Here is a 21,087-nt window from a genome sequence, read left to right as displayed (position 1 = left end):
ATCCCGTAATCCGTAGTTGTAGCGTTTTCATATGTTATTAGTATTATTACTTATTAATTTATTATTCAATTTTTTTTGTAATTAATAATTTTCATTATGGTTGTAAAGTGTCTGGTATGCCCTAACAAATATGGGCCATTATCCCAAATCAGCTTATTCCAAACTAAATTTATAATGTGTTAGTTCTTTAAACCTAGTATTCTATTCTAAATTCAATATCCTGTTATTACATAAGCCATTAATTAAAGTATTTTAATATTTTTTTCATTAGAGTTATTAATTAAATACAGGGCCAGCGCTACCTTTTGCGAGGGCCTGTGCAAAACGTATTTAATTTATTTAACCAATAAGGCAATAACTATAGTTATCTATAATTTATAGACTATAGGTGTAATTAAAAACGAAAAATTATCAAAAAATACATGTCCCAAATAAAACAATTTTTTTAATAATTAAATTTAATATATTAAAGAGTTAAGCTCTTCCAAATGTTGACCCTAGTTACATCTATGATGTTTAATGGTATTAAAAAATACTTTAGGGAAATAGCGATTATCAATTTTCAACTGTTCAATAATTACTTTTAAACGTATGTGTAATACGTCAACTTACATATCATATCATACAAATAAACAGACAACTTCCAAAATATATATTAAGGTATACAAAGGTTTTGTAATTTTACCGCACCACGTTGCTTTTCAAAATATTATACATATTTAATTTAATATTACTTATATTCTTGTTTTATTTTATTGCAAGATTTTTATACAAAATATATTTAAGCACGAGGTCCTGGACAAATGCACCGTTTTTGCCTCCCCCTAACGTCGGCCCTGATTAAATAATTTATTTTACATTTTAATGCTAAAACATTCAAACTTGGTAAAATTACTAAGTACTGTACTATACAAACTACAAATATCGTTTTGTGGTAATCACTAATCAATGTTCAGCGGTGATATTGATATGATATATTAAATTGATAACGTATGCCACGCCCTCCCGGAGACCGTGTTCAAGGCCACAGTCACCCGATTTTGCCAATACACAGAGTGTCATACCCCTGCTATAGGCACAGAACTAACATATGTTTAATCTATGATATTATCTATGGTTGTCCCACTCACAGGTTATGATAACGTGACTACGTGATCTATTATCTAACTGATAGTTATCAGCGTGCGGCGTGCGTACTGCGTATCACTATCATCTACTCTACATCGTGGGTCGTGGACAGTGGACACAGCGTATATGAAAAATATAATCTGTGATTCTTGTAAACAGAAGTCAATTCCTCAACTGCTAAGGTAAGACTTAAGAACTGGCTTAGTTAAAGTTTACTGTTTAGGATCAAACTAAATTATTAAAAAAACAGATTTTACTTCTTTAAACAATCATCCTGATCATCGTATATTTTTTTTTACTTAATTGTTGTTTTTAAATTCATTATGTAAATGTAACTAATAATTTAACATTTATATAGATGGGGAAAGTTCATCAACGCCGAATAATAACTGAAACCAAAAATAAATTAGCAGCTAAAATATCAGAAGCAACAAATGTATTGTTACCTGAAAATTCTGGGTAATAAACATAATACTTATTTATTTATATTGTCTTCAGTTGTTTATTTATTTTTTTGCTTTGATTAATTTAATTTTTCATAATTATTTTAAATTAAATTATTGTTTTTCCTTTAAAGTTATATCATTGCTGAACCTGGAGAGAAAACAACTAAAATCTCACAAACACAGCTATCAAATTCAGTTGACGTGACTAGTGCTAAGAAGCATTTTGATTTATTACTTGATTTTGGTCCATACGAGTAAGTTTTTTATTTCATCTTTTTAAATACTATTGAAATATAATTCAATGTATGTATTTCTTTAGTATTGACTATTCATTAAATGGCCGTCAGTTATTAATTGGTGGACGAAAAGGCCATGTTGCTGCTATGGACTGGATTACAAAACATTTGATGTGTGAAATAAATGTTATGGAAGAAGTGTATGATGTCAAGTAAGCCTAATGTGAACTGTACCTATGTCCTATTAACAAGTTTGAAAAATGATTATTTATCATTACTGATTTAGTTCACTAAATAAAAAGGAACAATTGCAGTTTAACTAAATGCAATATTTTTTATTTATTTCAACTTATTATGTATTTTAACAGTTAAGAATGATGGTACTAAAAACAATTTGCACAAATCATTATTTCGTGGAAGTTAGCGATACCATGCGCACAAATTTTTAATTTTTTTTTATTTTTTATTCTGTAGCCTAGGTAAATCAATGTTTTAAAACTGAATACTGATAATGACAATATAAATTTAAATAAACCATTAGTTTTTAAATTGTGTCATTGAAATTCGCATCATTTTTATTACTTTCATGAATGTATTACATAATATAAAACTTATTGATTAAAAAATTACAAAATTCACAAATGTTCATAAATATTCATGTTTTTCACTAATTGTACTTAATATGTCGGAGCTACTGGATTTGCTGTCATTTTCTATTAAATCATTCATAAAAAAGTATATCATAAGCTTCTCCAGTGTATTAAAAAAATTCCGTCAACATCTCCAATTGTTGATATCGAGAACGTTTAATAAACATGAATTTTGCCATTTAACCGTCAAATTTTTTAGCAATAAAAATCTATTTTATCTTTAACTTACAAGGTGATTTTTTAAGCATGCTCAACACCATTTTTCCCTTTAATAGTACATTTATTCAAATTCTGTTTTAAGAAATTAAATAAGACCATATTTTCAAATTTCTGATATTTTTTGTACTACTTAAGAAGTATCATGTAGCGATACCAACATCTATTTTTCAAATGATAACACCCCTTTTTTACTGAAAATTATTTAATGGATAATTTTGAAAGTTAGTGTAACAATTTACAGATTACTGACTCATCATTTATGTCGCGCTCGCCGATTTAGCTTAGGTTAACAGAACACAGGAACGTAGAGTACGAGCATATATTATGTATATTATAAAATATAGCCAGACAGTCGAGTCTAAACCACGGTCGTGTCCAAAACACATTGAAGCCTACCTTGTAAAAATCATTTAAGAATTGTTCAGCTCGTGCTCCGCTATTCCTGTGATCTTCAATATACTACCCTCAAGAACAGGGTTACTCAAGTGATAGTGTACTATAGATATTATTCAGTTATTTAATAAATCTTGTTTTGCGTTACTATATCGTGTTCCATTGTGTTAGTCTATGAACGCAGGTCATAAGTCCCTAGGACCTGGAAAATATAACTTAGGAAACTTTATTTGTATCGATCCAACAACCCGGTTCTCAAGACCGGTTCGTGTAGTAGGAATAGCTAACCATCTACTCCTTAACTGGATAGGATTTGGTATAAATATTGACAACCACTTAGTTTTGATAGTCGAAGGAGGTGTGTTGCAGTAGAAAACACCATGCTCTGTGAGTAATGAGTAACAACATTACGATTATAATTATATTAAATTAGGTGATCAGGTAGATAAATATAAATGAAATCGTAATTATTATTGTGATTCTAAAGATTCTGTGATTTTGTTTATCTCCATGAAATCCTCGCACTCTCAGATGATTTTACTTAGATTTCAAAATAAAAAAAAGCGGGTAAGTCGTGTATGTCGCTCTGCTGTACAGTAGGTTACAAGTGGGTTACTGTAATGGATGGAATTAAATTTGAATCCAATGATATTATATCATTGTATACAAAAAACGATTCTGAGCGAAGACGGTTTATCTGTCTATGATATATTATAGATTATTAAAAATTTTCAAATCTTAGATTTAAAAAGAAATTTTTTTATAAAATTCTAGCTCAAAATAATTTGTGAATTTTTGTGATTTTTACGTATTTTGTCAAAATTCAAACTTTGAATGCTTATAAAAAAAATTGCGACTATGAATTTATTTTATTTTTCAACTCCTATCTTGTAATAAATTTTCAAGCTTTTCTGCCTATCAAATAAATTTTTATCGATATTAATTTAAAAAAAACTAATAATGATCGACAGAGGCGGATTTCCCATTAGGCATTGTAGGCAGCTGCCTTGGGCGGCAAATTTTGTAGTGTTTTATTAAAAAACATCAAACATATAGTACATCGTATATGATATTCAGTATACCAATCTATTTTGGTTCATTATAATTTATAGTCATTACCTATAAATATTATAGTAAACAATTATATCGAAAACAGTTTTTGATAATACTATATATTTTAACACGTTGGTATAGTCCGCCCAGAGCCCGCATGGGTCATAATAATATATAAAGCAACAATGGTTTTATTATTCTTATCGGGGATCGAAGTCGCGCGTCGTCGTAATTTCGATAAAAATAAATACTCACACTGCCAACACTATATTACTAAGGGCTAGTTCACATGAGAAGCGTTAAACGCGCGTTTATAATTACTATAATTATACTATAATTACTATTTATTATATATTATATAACTGTACACATGGTAACGCAGCGACAACGCAAAAAACCTGTCAACGCGCGATAGCGCAAGTTGACGCGCGTTTGTACTTGTACAGTTTTGCATTGACGTGTTCATTTGCAACGCGCGTTTTGAAGTGATAGGTTCTTGTTTTTCGATATTTTCATTTGTTTTTTCGAAAAAGTTTTCTAAAAAATCAAAAATGGATAGTGAGGAATTTGATACTGATTTATTCATCGACGAAATTGAAAAAAGACCATTTACGACAATCCTATGTTGTTATTATGAACTCAGAACTGTAACGAATAATGATAATAATAATCAAAAATTTGGTATTATAAAAATAAAGTTTTTTATTATAAAAAATATTGTAAATTGTAGCGTTTTACTTAATGCTCCTAATAATGGTTAAAGTTTTATTTTATTATTGATGAATGATGGTTTATAATTAATAAAAATTATCATTGTAGGTTTTTATTCAAATTCAGTGAACAACCATTGACATTTTTTTCAAAGTAGGCTAAATAACTTCAGGCGAAAAAAATAGTCTAAAAATTAAAATGGATGTCCACTACTATTGTCTATATATTAAATATTTAGAGTAGGTATTTTGGAGGGGTATTGTAACTTTTTCACCTATTATAGGAGCGGCAAATTTTTGGTGCCTATAGCCGTAAAAAAGATAAATCCGACTCTGATGATCGAACATTTCAAATACCCATGAATAGTTCAACTCAATTCGAAAACTTTTGAAAATTGCATGGTAGATAGAATATTATACTTATATAAACATTCGGTGAAAATTTCATGTATCTATGGTCATTTGTTTTAAAGTTACATCAAAAACCAAAATCGATTTTGTCCAAAACTGATTGTGCGTAAAATTTCCCGTTTTTCCCGTAATTTTTACCATTGATTATAAATACTATTTATTATCAATTTTATAATTAATTATTTATAATCAATGTTTTTACTTTGTTTTTCTCGATTATTTAGAAAAGTATTAAGAATTTTTTACTTTTGACCCCTCCCCCAAAGTACCAACTATATTCACTTTCTGATCGAACGAAGTACTGAAGTCAATAATCGAAGCACTTTTACTGCCCCAAAACGTGATGACAGACAAAAAAAAAATAATAAAAACACACATCATGGTAAAATCAATACATTCATCGCTCCGCTCAGAATCTAATATATATTTAAACTCTTCTTTTACCAAAACATTAAAATATGAAATAATTGTAGTTCTTATCCCTGTGAATCTTAATACAAAACCAAAATTTTGATATCCCCATTATTTTGGGAGATATTGCAATGGGTAAATCCTCGCGGGACACCCTGTATAAGGGCTTTGGTCACAAAACTAAAAATACCAAAAATAAAAATTATATTGTTTACAGATGGCTCCACAATGAAAATCTTTTTTCAGTTGCACAAAAAAAATGGGTTTATATGTACGACAATCAAGGTGTAGAAGTACATTGTTTGAAGAATTTAAACAATGTTTTACATCAGGAATTTCTACCTTATCATTTTCTTTTAAGTACTGCTGTAAGTTTAACATTACTTGTACTATAAGTTTTATGATTATAATTATAAGGAAACATTTGAAATTGCAATTTTCATCTATTATGTTTTACAGAGCGAAGAAGGATTTTTATCTTGGTTGGATGTATCAATGGGAAAATTAGTATCACAATTTAATGCCAAAATGGGTCGATTGAGCCTCATGACTCAAAATCAAAATAATGCATTGATCTGTTTAGGACATACAAAAGGTCATTATACATTTTTTTTTAAATTGAATTGCTTAATAAAATACCTAACTTTGTTTAATTCTAGGTGTTGTGTCTATGTGGAGTCCTAATCTTCGAGAACCTGTTGCTAAAATACTTTGTCATGGAAATATGATTACATCACTTGCTATAAATTCTAATGGAATGTAAAATAATGTGATGTCTATATTTCACAATGGTTATTTTTAGCTTAACATTAATTTTATGATTATAGGTACATGGCCACATCTGGTATGGATAGGAGTATTAAAATTTGGGATTTACGTAGATTAAAAGGACCATTACAAGATTACAAGGTTAGGACTAGCCCAAGAAGTATGGTGTTCAGTCAAACTGGATCTTTAGCTGTGGCTATCAATAACGTTGTTGATGTAAGTATGATACTCTTTACTGTTATGAAATTCATAGAAATTTTACTGATAATCTAGGTGTATGAAGAATGCTGTATAAAAACCATACAGCATGCTTATCTCAGGCATAATATCGCTAGAACAATAAACAATTTAGCTTTTTGTCCATTTGAAGATGTCCTTGGAGCCGGACATGATGGTGGTTTTTCTAGCATGCTAATACCAGGTTAGAAATATTTATAAATATTTAAAAGTTACCATACTCATCGAACACATATTTAATTAATTATTAATGTTTAGGATCTGGAGAACCAAATTTTGATGCATTGGAGAGGAATCCATTCCAAACAAAGAAACAGCGTAAAGAAGCTGAAGTGAAAATGCTTTTAGAAAAGGTAGAGTTGTAATTAAAATTCTTCATTAAGAACTTGGTTAAAAATATAATAATTTATCATAGATCCCAGCTGAAATGATAACATTAGAATCGACCGTGGATGAAGTTGACCTAAATACATTAAACACAAAGCTTACTGCTAGAAATTCACTTCAAGTAAGTTTAAATAGTTTAAAAAGCATTAATATAAATTATAATTTATCTTAAATTCATACTATATTAATGTACCTATTTATTTTATTTTTTATAGACTGTAAAACCATTGAAAATAAATATCAAAGTTAGAAATAAAATCAAGAAAAAAACCCTAGCTAACCCTTCAAAAATAAAAGAAAAAATATTAGAAGAAAAAACAAAGGTATATATTAATTTATTGTGTTCCACAGATTTAGTTTTATCGCTAACAAGTTAATTTTTTTTCCAGGAATTTGTTAAAGCACTTAATGCACGGTCAAAAGATAAGATTGATGAAAGAAAATCAACGGTGTCAAAAAGGGTTAGCGTACTGGATAGGTTTCAAAATAAAAGAAATAAAAAGAAATAATTATTGTTTTAACCATTAGTAATCACCATTAATAATATTGACTTATAAATAATAGTTTTATTTTAAAAGTATTAATTTAATAAAAACATATTATTACTGGACAAATATCAAGTGTTCATACTCACTTTAATGTATAATATACTCCAAACTATTTGGTCGTAACAATTCTAATAATATAAAAGTCTTTACCAGAATTTAAAATTCACATTTTATGGAAGTTATCATTGTTTGTTGGAAAGTTGCAAAATTTTAAATCTTTAAAATTGGCAACGGTTTATCAATGTCCATATTTTAAACATTTACTGTCACAGCTAACAACCATGATAAATAATAACAGTCGAGTTATTGAGATATTAATATTAAAATGCCTGTTTGAGTGTCTTTATTAAGGAGCAATATTCAAGCAATGTGTAATTTACTGGCATAAATCTTTTTAGACGGTCAATTGATACGCAATATGAATTTGTTTTTGTTTAAAGGATTAAGTCCATCTACAACTAACAGAACTTGACTATTTGAGAAATTGATTAGTTCGAAAAATATGGAAAATGCATTTTTTGGATTAATTTTTTAAAATCACATTTTTTTTTTTTAACTCGCCATTTAGTTGCCAATGGGATATAATACTAAAAATAAAACATTTAGTATATTTCAATGTATTAGACTTTGAATTAAGGCCCCAAGATTGATCGATGACTGTCATAGACAACACTTGTTAGAAGTGCTACAAATTTTAAATTATAGACGTGTCTTTTATTTTTTGGATTATAATTATAACGATTTAAAAAATAATAAAAACAAGTATACTAATACCACGTGGCTTTCCATTGATATAGTGTAAACCGCCTAATAGACCAATAAGAAATCCAAAAAACAAATGAGTGACGTTCAGTCTAGTAAAATACTTGAGAAAAGTATTTTAAATACTTATTCGTTTTACCTTATATATTTTCTATTTGAGTTTCAGTTTTGGTTGCATAAATAAATAAAATTAAGAAATTATATATATATATATATATATTTTTTTTTCTACAGAATTATACTCAACCGAAAATTCTGACAAAAAAATCAGATGTGTATATTTTGAATATCTTGATAGTTACACCAAATTATTTGGTATAAAATACTCTATAAAATTAACGTAAAACATGAAAATTGGTTCTGTTGATGTACAAGGTAAAAAATGTATTTTGATGACGTTATAAAGTATCTATTAATACTTTTTCTACTGAGTATTCTCATCATGATGCATCGATGACTGTAGCTGCTGCTGTTTTACTGTCACCTAGATTTTTTTATTATATAAGTCATAATTAATTTCAGATTTATTTTCGTCGTGATTTAGGTAAATGGTTATTCTAAAACGTCGCTGACATCTAGTCTGTACCTACGTAAACGCCACAAATTAAGATTTAATTCAGTTAGGTTAGGTACGCCTTAATATTTGTGAATGACACCAATATTTATTACACTCATCTAACATTGACACTTCAATACCTTGACAGTTGACACTGATGACAGTAGCATAGACGAGTATAGTTTTTTTTTTCTATTTTAGCATATTTTACATGGTAAGAAACTAGGAAAGTAAATCATCTACTCGGTGCTTTGGGGAGGGGTAGTTAAAATTAGTAAAATGAAGTTAAATGCCCAGTAGGTAGTTTCCAAAAACGTTGAGTAAGTAAAAAAACAAAAAAATAAAATATCTGTTGTAACTCAACAACTAATAATTGCACCTACCTGTTTTTAATTTTTACTAAATATTTATTTATATGACAATTTTCCACACATGTTAAAGATTTGAAAAGATTTTTTTTATCTATTAATAAACATGATAAATGTTCGACTTGTTTTAATTATTGTCAATCAATTTTTACCATGGAAAAAAACAGGACAATTTAATACGAAATTCATCAATAATTATAGTTGTTATCAGTGTAAATATAAAAAATAGTTAAGCATAAAAACCATGAAAATTTACAAATTAATTTGAGTTAAAGAAAAATTGTTTTTGAATTATAATAAAATCTGTTTTTTACATATTTTTATTTTATTTTTCTAATTATTTAAAATAGTACTTTAATTTTTGACTTTTGAACTTCTCTTATAATTACCATCTAATTTAAATTTCTAATCCTCCAAAAGGTGATGGTATACAGACACTCAAAAATAAACAATACCATTGAAAATAAATACATTACTTCATTCAATAAAATATTGCATATAAGCTAACTGCTCAGTATTATTACCTATTTTGATACAAATTTAGCACATAATATATCTACATTACAGTGACCTACTCAATGATGAAGAACATTCAACAGTTACTATATAAATAGTTGAGAACATTTTGTTATTGTATACATTTCAATTAGCATAAAATGTAATTTGTGAACAATGTAAGTATAGATTGTATAAATTATTTAAGTAAGTAGTAACTATAGTCGGTAAAGTTTGTAACAAGTCAAAATGATTATGTCAATTAAAATGCATTTCAACTAACTAATAAGAAATTTGAATACTGCTCTTCAATGGTGACAAATAATTGGGATTTCAATAGATTTAAGTATATATATTTATCGGTTCTGAATAAAACCTAAAGCGGTTGTATGGAATTGAGCATTTTATTAGTTATAAAATAATTTTTATTACAATAAAATATTTTAGATTACAACATTTTTTAGTCTATGATTTTTGACACATTGCACACTACAAAATTTATAATCCATGTATTCAAAAGGAAATTTTGCTTCTATGTTTTTACCACAATAGAAGCATCGCAATAATTTAAATTTCCCTTGAACTGTCATAAATCGTTTTTCTGCAGCTATTGCACACTAAAATAAAATAGTATATAAAATTTTATTCTTATACATTGTTTAATGGTGAGAAATTACCTTTTCTCGATCTGATAATTGAAGAAATTTTTGTTTTTCAATTTCTTCTTCTCTTTTTAACTCTTCGACCACCTTTCTTTCTTTGGCTCGTTTTTGTTTAGCTTTTTTCCTTTCTTTTAATTCTTCTTGTAACTCTTCTGTTAATGGCCCTGGTAATCGGGACTGCAAAGAAAATACTCATGTATTTTATTAAACCACAAATATAAATGTGGAAAATGTCAAAAGTTTACTTTATCATAGTCATATTTATCAGGAAAAACAGCCATGAATTTTCTAAACACTTTTCTAGTTGATTTATCTGGTGCTAATTCATATGGTGTTTTGGCGTCTTTATTTTTATGAATTGGATTTGATCCATGTTGTAAAAGTAAGCTGTAAATATAAAAATATTGTATTTTAGAGTAGTAATTAATATAATATACAACTTCTTACTAAATATGATCATGAAGACAGTTAGCAGAGGCTAAATGAAGTAAGGTGTTATTTGATTCATCAATAGCTTCATTTAAACTTTTTTCTAAATGTTCTTTAGTAGAAGAATCTTCCAATAAAAGGTATTTACTTAAAGCTTCAGAATTTTTTTCTTCAATTGTTTGCAATAAACATTTTTTTAGTTCTTCAACTTCAGCACATTTAACAATTATGTCTTTGGGTTTCTTCTTCTTCTTGCGTTTTTTAATTTTCGAACCATTTGTAATTATACTGCCATTATTCTCGCATAATATTTTACTTTGTGGAAATTCCACAGTTGCATTTTCATTATCATTTTCACTAGAATCTAAAATGCCAAATTCAAATATATTTGCAAGTCAAAAATACTTTTTTTTTAATTTAAACTAAATATGTACATACAAAATATTATTTGTATAGTATTTTTTATTTAAATATGGTTTTAATTTGAATAATTTTACTTAAATTTAAAAATAAAATAATAAATAAGCAAGTATAAATTAAATAATTGATAAATATAGTTTGAGCATTTTGTAGTTAATATATTATATTAGTTATATTAATCGAAGTTAAACTTAGCAAACAATTAGATTTTTCACAGTGTATATTTTAACATTAATATTGGGTAATACAATTTATCTTTTATTCCATATGAATACAAAAAAAAAAAATTATTTATTACCTGACATTGAAGGTAGTTGAATATTTTCTGAAACTTTTTCATTTGATTTTTTAATGTCTCTAACAGGTTTCTCTGCAACTTTTTTTGTTCTAGATTCTGTATTTTGTCTTTTTTTAAATAATTTTAAAACATAATTTTTAATTGAATTATTAATAATTTCTTTTGAATCTGTAAAAAAGTAGAAACCATTCAGAATTATTACTTCATAAATATTAGTTCATAATTGGATGATTACCATAAACTGAAACAGTTGATAGTTGGTTACAAACTTTTTGAACTTCTGCAAAAGTTGCCTTTTTGGTTCCAAATGGTATTTGACATAGTCTACTGTCATTTTTATCTATTAATGGGTTTGAACCACCAAATAGAATATTTCGATTATTTGGACCGATTGCCCGATAAAATATTAGGTTACATAATTTTATATGGTGTAGCCATGACGATAATATTTCTTGAATATGCTGAATAAAAACTTATCAGATTATAACATGTGTTACCTACCTATAAATAACTGAGTTTTAAATACTGTACTTTTAATTGAGATGCTTCATTATATCTGCGTAAACTTGCACCAGCACTTTTACATCCACCTTTTGATCGATCTTGTGTACTTTGAGAACCACCTTGTTTTGCTCGTACAGTATATGAATGAAAAGTTTTATGAACAATTGCTTCTTCACCTAAAACAAATTACAATATAATATAATAACTATATGGTAAATCCAGCGTTTCTTAAACTTTTTTATCCGTGGAACCATTTTTGATGTCCAGTTTTACAGTGGAACCCCTACTTTTTTTTAGCTTTTTACCTTTTTTAAGGATTATTTGCAAATTAATTATTATATTAAGTAGAAGTATAGATTATTAAATATAGAGTTAGCTGATAGATTATTCTGTATGACTTATACATTATTATTTAATATATAAGTAATTTTCTTGAACATTTTTAAAAAATAATTCAAGCTCCGTGGAACACAGTTTAAGAAACTCTGTGGTAAACTAATCACAATATGTAAAGCTAATGATATTCTGGTATACCTTTAAATATAGCAGCTGAAAAACGACCACCTCCTAACATAACAATAAACCACATTGGTTTGGAGTTGATTAACTTTAATGAATTAACCACTATTTCTTCATTTGGAATATCCTATTTAACAGAAAGCATAAAATGTATTAATTTCAGTTTTGTTTTATAAAGTTATAAAATGCCTATTACTTTTTTGTTAGTCAATAAACATCTGTAAACAGAAAAAGCATTGCCAGAATTATTTTCAAAAAATAATTTTGAATCCATTGAAAAATGTGAATTGTAAGCATTGATCTCATCATCACTTTCACAGCTGGATGAGCTGTCATTTGCTTTATCTAAATTTATATAAATATAAAATATAAGTAATTAAAAATACAATACCATCAGTTAAATACCCAGCAGCAATGATTTAAATTTGAATACATAACAAAAAAGTAAAATGTAATAAAATAATAGAAATATTACATTCTTATTACAATTGCAATTGTTAATTAAGAATACATACTTTCCAGAGCAAGAAACTTAGGCTCATCGATTGTTTGCCTGTTACGTATTTTTTGCTTTAAATTATACCGGTGCCAGTCCGATTTATAGTGTGCTCTGTGTTCTTCAGAAAATTCAAATGCTACTTGGCATGTTGTACAGTGCAGGCCCAACAAATTGTTTTTATCGATTTCCATATCTGAAATTCAAGTTTACCAAAAAACAGTTAGTTTAACCCTATGTAGGTATAAGGACAGACACTAATTATGTTTAAGATTTTACTTTTCAAATCGGCCGCCGCCGTGTCTTCTTTTCTCGTCAATCCTAAGCTAATTAGTTTCACTCCATCCAACAGTGATTGGTATTCGGGACGGCCGATCAAGACCGTTTTACTAGCGGAGGGCAAAATCGTTGACATTGTAACTGATAGTCGACAGTCGAGTATCAGCATCAACGAAATGGTAAAATACTAAAATATACTATAAAATATCTACGAATTATTGCACGAACGACGACCTTATATTGGCCGTCAACCGCAATTCGTGGACGAGACCCATGCTCGAACTTGCTGATAACAACAACCAAATACTGAATACTGATAAACCTTTAATTCTGGGATCTGTGTTATAAATACAGTCGATTACAGCACCCACAGATATAGATAATAATCTATTATTATCTATATCTGTGACAGCACCAAAGTGTTATCATTTTTATTTTATCATTGTTATCACATTTAAATATAATAATGTCACCTATATTAAATTTGACCAGGGCCTCGTGCTTAAATATATGTTGTATAGAAATCTTGCAATAAAATAAAACAAGAATATAAGTAATATTATATTAAATATGTATAATATTTTGAAAAGCAACGTGGTGCGGTAAAATTACAAAACCTTTGTATACCTTAATATATATTTTGGAAGTTGTCTGTTTATTTGTATGATATGATATGTAAGTTGACGTATTACACATACGTTTAAAAGTAATTATTGAACAGTTGAAAATTGATTATCGCTATTTCCCTAAAGTATTTTTTAATACCATTAAACATCATAGATGTAACTAGGGTCAACATTTTGGAAGAGCTTAACTCTTTAATATGTTAAATTTAATTATTAAAAAAATTGTTTTATTTGGGACATGTATTTTTTGATAATTTTTCGTTTTTAATTACACCTATAGTCTATAAATTATAGATAACTATAGTTATTGCCTTATTGGTTAAATAAATTAAATACGTTTTGCACAGGCCCTCGCAAAAGGTAGCGCTGGCTCTGTATTTAATTAATAACTCTAATGAAAAAAATATTAAAATACTTTAATTAATGGCTTATGTAAATATGTAATAACAGGATATTGAATTTGGAATAGAATACTAGGTGGTTTAAAGAACAAACACATTACAATTTTAGTTTGGGATAAGCTGATTTGGGATAATGGCCCATATTTTTTAGAGCATACCAGACACTTTACAACCATAATTAAAATTATTAATTACAAAAAAAATTGAATAATAAATTAGTAAGTAATAACATATGAAAACGCCACAACTGTCAACTACGGTCTACTCCTCTACTCTACGGATTACGGGATACAGATAATACGGCCGCCTGCCCATCGCGTTGTATCCGTTTTTAAAATTTCGTAACAAAGAGGGATACACATTGCCAACATCCTATCAGATTACGGATACGGTACAATTTTTAGAGTCCAATACTTCATACCGTAGGGATACGTAAACCCGCACAGCTGATCGAGCGTCTATTCCATATTGTTCTGTGATTAAATATAATACTATATAATATAATATAATATTAAAATTATTAAATAGTAATATTACGCTATGATATAATAACACTATACCTGATAACCTACCTATAGTCTTATAATCTTAGTTCTCAGTGGATCAAATTCTATATTCTATGCTGTAATCGACTGTATTTATAACGACCCTAAATTCTGATTTATGAAATTAACGACCCCGAAAATCCCGGATACTGATAAACGTTGTGAAGATAAGAGATACGATTGATAAGAGCATAATGCCGCCATAATGCCATATTAGTTATTAGTTATTGTTATTACAGCCATTCGGCGTTTTCTGTCTCAAGACGCTTTTGTGAAATGAGCGTTTAAATTTAAATAAAAAATTATTATCATGCCATATGCTAATCAACCTTCCGTGCATATATCTGAACTTACTACTGACTCAATTAAATTTCAAATTGAAGACACTGATCTTAGCGTTGCGAATAGCTTACGTAGAGTTTTCATCGCTGAAACACCGACATTAGCCATCGATTGGGTTCAGTTGGATTGTAATTCTACAGTGTTAAGTGACGAGTTTATAGCATCCCGTATTGGTCTCATACCATTAACATCCGATGAGATAGTTGATCGCCTTCAGTACTCGAGAGATTGTACTTGCTCAGACTTCTGTCACGACTGCAGTGTAGAATTCAACCTGCATGTAAAATGTTCAGAAGAAATGACAAGACACGTAACTACCGCAGATTTGGTGAGCAATAATCCACGCGTAGTTCCAGTTAATTCAAGAAACCAAGATAGTGATATTAATGAATATGGGGAAAAAGATGATATACTTATTATAAAATTGCGTAAAGGACAAGAATTAAAAATTAGAGCATTCGCCAAAAAGGGATTTGGAAAGGAGCATGCTAAATGGAATCCAACTACAGGTGTAAGCTTTGAATATGACCCAGACAACACAATGCGGCACACATTGTTCCCAAAACCAGATGAATGGCCTAAAAGTGAATATTCAGAACTTAATGAAGATCAGCACGAAGGACAATACAATTGGAAAGCAAAACCAAATAAGTTTTTCTTCAATGTAGAAAGCTGTGGATCATTGATGCCTGAAAATATTGTTCTTATGGGAGTTGCTGCCCTTAAAAATAAATTATCAAACCTCCAAACACAATTCACACAAGAAATGGATGCACTCGCTATAAATTAATTTTTATTAATATATATACATTTAACTGAATGTTGTTAATACACTCAAACACTATTGTATTGTAATTTTTATATTTTTTAAGTTTTTAATTAATAAAAATAATAAATAATGATTCATACATCTGTGCATTTATTTTACTATTTTCTAATTCTCCAATATTTTTTTTGTACATAACAAATTAATTTAAAACACTATAGTATGATCAATGAATATGCTCTTCAATATACAGCATAATGGTACCTGAATTTGCAAACATTACAGCAGAATCTAATTGAAATAAGAAAAAATGGGTTAGAGTAAATATGACGAGTGTTGGAAAAATTGCTAAATACCAATTTTAAAAATTAAACATTAAATATAAAGTTAAAAACTAGTAATGTATAATTGTTTCGTAGTGAAATCCCAAAAAAATTTAAATAAAGTGCCATCTTTGATTGAGCTTTCTATATTAGTAAATTTAATCTAGTTAATACTTTTAGAGGTGTGAAAGTATAAAAAAAACACATCTATTTTTAAAATAATCTCTGTGAAATAAAATCAGTAAGTCGCTATAATGGATGTGTTAAATTTGAATTCAATGACATGGTTAGGTTAGCCTATAATATTATTTTGTATATTTGATTGTTTTATTGTAATTAAAGTAATTAATTTAATTATTAATTTTATTTTTAGTACTACAGCAGGTTAAATTCTTTTTTTCAAGATAATTACATTTGAAAATCGCATTGGGTGTATAAAATATAGTTATAAACTCTATAAGTTTGATACCCACAAATAATATTTTTTAATTATGAAAGACTATAAATATTCACACGAGTTGGTTTAATAGTAATCACTTCGCATATATATTGTAAATAACCAAACAAAATTAACAAATTAGGGTACTGAGATGACAATGAGCGGCATCCGTCGCACACCACGGTCCACGCCTCCCATAAAACAGGACCAGAGCCGCAGAGCCCCTTGAGTCTCAAGTGTCTCGACTCTGTACTCTGTAGTCTGTAGCTCTGTAGAAATAATTGGTTCCAGTCAATTAATAGGGAAGTCAGTCACTGGGAGCGATAGCTGTTCAATAAATTGATAAAAAGAAAAATATATGTACTTTTCTATTCATGATAAAAATAATAAATATTTTAAATATTTTGGTTCCAAAAATTAAAAACCTAAATTATCAAGTCATTCATAACTCATAACAACTATAAACATTGTTTATTTAGCAATTATCATATAAATTATAAATCGAATAAATTGATAAATTCAAGTAAACTGAAATAAGTCTTCACAATTACTACAGTCTTTTTTATATTATTTTCCAATTGTTTACAATGCCATCAAGTTTGTGCTGTGTTCTTAATTGTAATAGTGGAAAGGGGACTACTTAGCATCGCTTTCCTAAGGATGAAACTCTTTTTAAAATATGGGTTGACAGGATAGGAAATAAAAATCTATTGTCATATACCACAGAACATATATTAAAAGGCTGTTGCATAATGCTCACTTCATTTTCATAATTCCTGCAATAGTCCAGGACAGTCTCGCCTAAAGAAAGGATCTTTGCCAACTCTTAATTTACCAAGTATTAATTATTATACCAAATAATTATTATTATCTACCTCAGTGGTGCGCCTGATGGTCACAACATTTTATTAGGGGGTCGCCCATAATTAGCATTATTTGCACCTCTAGAACAAGACTGCCACAACTCAAAATTCATCAATTTTGTGTTATGACTCCTTTTGAATAGTGAAAAAATAGCTCTGCAAAATCTCTACATACAATATTATTTTTATTTTAACCACTAAAAAGATGTGTCTGTCTTGAATTATTAAATTTTTAGTCGATTTTCAAAGCAAGAGAGCTATATTTACTTTATGGCAGTATAGTTCTTATTGTAATTTATTTGAAAAAGTCATATTGTAAAGAATATTTGCAAGTATTTAAGTTTTTGGCTTCGAACGCATAGGTAAACAACTCTTTTAAATATCATAGATTAAAACTTCAAATCACTTTTTCTAGAAACCAAAAATATTGAGTTGTGAGTCTTGTTCCAGAGGTGCGAATTATATTATATTATTATACACTTACATAATGTTGGCGAGAAGGGTGGGAGGGATTGTATCATCAAAATAAATAATTGTTTAGGGTTGTGAATCAAAAATTGGTTAGGTGTTTACCATGATAGGTGGTATGTTAATACCACCTATCATGGTAAAAGGTTATAAATGTTAAATGTACCCAAGTGTTGTTGCATACTTTATAAGTACTTATTTTGTAGTTTTGTAAATGCATGCATTTTATGTACATAAAACTTCTTTTGTTATCCTGTCTGTTGAGGGGATTGGAAGCGGTGATTTTCTGTCTTTGTCTAACATATGTGGGACATACAATACGCCTGACAAAAATTAAGGTACTTCTAGTTGTTCGATTTAAAATATGTAAAGATGTGTTAATTTATATACGAGTTTACTTTGCATTGGTCGAAGCACTTTTTCAGTTGTAGCAATATTTTGATAAGAATAAATATTTTAAATTTTATAAATTTGTCAATTTATTTTTATTAAATATATTAAAAATATTACAAATATATTTCGACCGATGCAAAGTAAACTTGTATACCAATTCAAAAATCTTTATATATTTTAAATCGAGCAACTAGAAGTACTTTAATTTTTATCAGGCGTATTGATAAATTTGCCAACCATGTTTTAGTTTTCATGCTCAAAGGTATATGCAAAAAATGGAAGCAGCCATATGCTTATTACTTTTGCCAAGGGACAACTAAAACACCAATGATGATATCATGTATTAACGAAGTATTAGAAAGTGTTTTGAGAACTGAGTTAAAAGTAGTGGCAACAGTTTGTGACCAAGGTTTCACAAACAGAAGTGCAATAAACCAACTGATTAAGACAAATCAGAAATCTTCAATCAACAATGAAGAAAATCGAACAATAGGTTTCAACATTAAAAATCTAGAAATAGTTCCGGTTTATGATGTAACTCATTTAACAAAGAGTATTCGGAATAATATGCTTGATAAAGATGTAGTATTTACTCTGGATGGTAAGGAGCATTATGCCTCTTGGGATCATGTTATTGAATTGTATAATATTGATAAAGACAATGACAATTATGAAGTATGAACTTAGAGCTCTACCCAAGTTGACAGAAAACAATGTATATCCTCATAAAAACAAAATGAAAGTTTGTTATGCCACACAGGTTTTTAGTCAGAGGGTAGCTGCTACTATGAAACTGTTGTCTAGACCTATGTACAAAAATTATAAGTTGATAAACTCTGAAGGTACGGTTGAATTACTTCTTTTTATGGACAAAATATTTGATTCATTGAATGCATCTAAACTTGTGAGTGATCCAGGTAAGCCATTAACAGGAGCAGTTAACGTTGAATCTGAGTCCGTCCATATTAATCACTGGAATAAGGCAATCAAAGTATTTGAATCAATGAAATTTATTGATAAAAATACTAAGATTCCAGTGAAAAGACAGCCACCATGTATAGCTAATTGGGTATTTACACTGAAATCATTTAAATATCTATGGTTCAAGTTAAAAAAACAATATTCTTTCAAGTTTTTACTTACTAGAAATATCAACCAAGATTCGTTGGAATGTTTCTTTGGCAATATTCGGAGTCATGGTCATAGAAATATAAATCCAGATTATTTTCAGTTTGTTTTATCATACAAAACTCTGTTAATAAACAATTTAACATCAATCAAGTCCGCTGGAAACTAGGAATCAGATAACTAAGAATTACTGGATAATTTAAAATAATTGCTGACATACTCACCATTATCCAGTTATGAAGAAAAAGCAGATGTGTTAAATATTCCAATCATACATAATGTCTATAATTATGTTTCAACAATGACTGATATGAACATTGAATATGTTGCTAGAAATATTTTAAAAACTGTGGATAATTGCAAAAGTTGTAAAAGTTACTTATTAACTTCAAAGACTACAAATGCCCTTATTCTTGCTAGCGACTACACTGGTAAATCATTGATTATATCTCAATTGATTAATCTTGTATTTTAGCAATTATGGCAGCAGCTCACAATAAGGAACAGCATGCATTAAACGGTAACATCTTCCCTGTAGCTGGGGAAGACTCTACAAAGACGATGCATGAATTCATCGAATGCAATCGTACATGGCCAGCCATACATCAGCCGGCAGTACCGGAGCAGGATCAAGGTCGGGAGATCCAACAATAATCCGTCGCTGTCCGACTGTTGACGGCCCGAAACCCATTCCGCTTGTTGCTGCGACCTTAACCCTTCGAGAACGTAATCCCGAGTTTCCACGAACGATAGATTTAGCGAACGACACAATCCAATTATTGAATAAAAGTAGTCTATTGACGGCTCGTAAGGGGCTTGAACACGTGCCTCAAGCTCGCGCCACAAATCTGCTTTTCGTAGCGTGGGTACAAACGTCGCGCGGAACTTTTTAACGAATAAGTTCCAGTCATCAAACTGTTCAAGCAGGAACCAACTTCGTGCGGCGTCCGTTACGTGTGAGCGAAAATGTTTTCATATCTGATTCTGTAAGATGCCCGATTTTTAAAACTTTGTTTAATATTTCATGTTAAACTATGCCCGTTTAGCTAGCTTTTCAAATTATTTTTGGACGTAAAATTTAAAAATTAAAAATCGGGCTTCTTACGGAATCTGATTTTAATCTTCTCTACCTATAATTTTTTTTATTTGTTTATCTTTTTAGTATTGAATTTGTGAAGAACATTATAATAAATGAGCTAACACTCCTGCCACAGACGAAAATTTGTTTTTATTTTTAAAATAATGTAGTTCCTCAATGTCTTTGTGATGTAACACAGTAAAATATTTTTAAATTGTGTAACTGAGTCACTATTTCTTGAAGTGTAAATAATAATATCGAAAAAGAGAAAACAAATTTAGTATTCTGGAATAATATGCACAAAAAAGTATTTTAAATATTTAAAAAAAA

The 21,087-nt window shown here is 28.7% G+C and overlaps 2 protein-coding genes and 2 pseudogenes across 2 annotated transcripts; 3 read left to right on the top strand and 1 right to left on the bottom strand.

The window, feature by feature from the left end:
• Positions 1-1,153: 1,153 nt before the first annotated feature.
• Positions 1,154-7,665, top strand: LOC107162079 (WD repeat-containing protein 46). Its single transcript, XM_015508794.2, has 13 exons — positions 1,154-1,310; positions 1,487-1,587; positions 1,706-1,828; positions 1,894-2,022; positions 5,875-6,025; positions 6,117-6,252; positions 6,317-6,416; positions 6,485-6,641; positions 6,699-6,846; positions 6,921-7,015; positions 7,078-7,170; positions 7,265-7,372; positions 7,439-7,665. Exons 2-13 carry the CDS (start codon positions 1,487-1,489, stop codon positions 7,556-7,558), a joined length of 1,461 nt encoding a protein of 486 aa, XP_015364280.1. The 5' UTR covers positions 1,154-1,310; the 3' UTR covers positions 7,559-7,665.
• Positions 7,666-10,163: 2,498 nt separating this feature from the next.
• LOC107162078 (tRNA endonuclease ANKZF1-like) lies at positions 10,164-13,775 on the bottom strand. The gene is made up of 11 exons (XM_015508793.2): positions 13,386-13,775; positions 13,126-13,302; positions 12,807-12,955; positions 12,626-12,737; positions 12,119-12,267; positions 11,823-12,048; positions 11,588-11,755; positions 10,888-11,233; positions 10,686-10,827; positions 10,456-10,617; positions 10,164-10,395 (listed from the first exon to the last, which is right to left on the bottom strand). The coding sequence occupies exons 1-11, from the start codon at positions 13,552-13,554 to the stop codon at positions 10,222-10,224; spliced, it is 1,974 nt and encodes a 657-aa protein (XP_015364279.2). The 5' UTR covers positions 13,555-13,775; the 3' UTR covers positions 10,164-10,221.
• A 1,287-nt stretch (positions 13,776-15,062) lies between these two features.
• Positions 15,063-16,207, top strand: LOC107162081 (DNA-directed RNA polymerase II subunit RPB3 pseudogene; annotated as a pseudogene).
• A 2,596-nt stretch (positions 16,208-18,803) lies between these two features.
• On the top strand, positions 18,804-19,558 carry LOC149056908 (uncharacterized; annotated as a pseudogene).
• Positions 19,559-21,087: the final 1,529 nt, after the last annotated feature.

Source organism: Diuraphis noxia, unplaced genomic scaffold (assembly GCF_037042655.1).
Source record: "Diuraphis noxia isolate RWA-SAM2 unplaced genomic scaffold, SU_Dnox_SAM2 contig0003, whole genome shotgun sequence".
NCBI classification, from domain to species: Eukaryota; Metazoa; Arthropoda; class Insecta; order Hemiptera; family Aphididae; genus Diuraphis; species Diuraphis noxia.
Note: the sequence above shows the minus strand (reverse complement) of the source record. Positions and strands in the feature narration are given on the sequence as shown.

Excerpts from the sequence above, each read along its gene's own strand:
- LOC107162079 (XM_015508794.2), top strand. The coding sequence starts at position 1,487 with ATGGGGAAAGTTCATCAACGCCGAATAATAACTGAAACCAAAAATAAA. Across the intron at positions 6,847-6,920 it reads TTCTAGCATGCTAATACCAG|GATCTGGAGAACCAAATTTT; the intron begins GTTAGAAATATT and ends ATTAATGTTTAG. Across the intron at positions 7,373-7,438 it reads TATTAGAAGAAAAAACAAAG|GAATTTGTTAAAGCACTTAA; the intron begins GTATATATTAAT and ends TTTTTTTTCCAG.
- LOC107162078 (XM_015508793.2), bottom strand. The coding sequence starts at position 13,554 with ATGCTGATACTCGACTGTCGACTATCAGTTACAATGTCAACGATTTTG. Across the intron at positions 12,268-12,625 it reads TTCAGCTGCTATATTTAAAG|GTGAAGAAGCAATTGTTCAT; the intron begins GTATACCAGAAT and ends AATTTGTTTTAG. Across the intron at positions 11,234-11,587 it reads TCAACTACCTTCAATGTCAG|ATTCTAGTGAAAATGATAAT; the intron begins GTAATAAATAAT and ends TTGGCATTTTAG.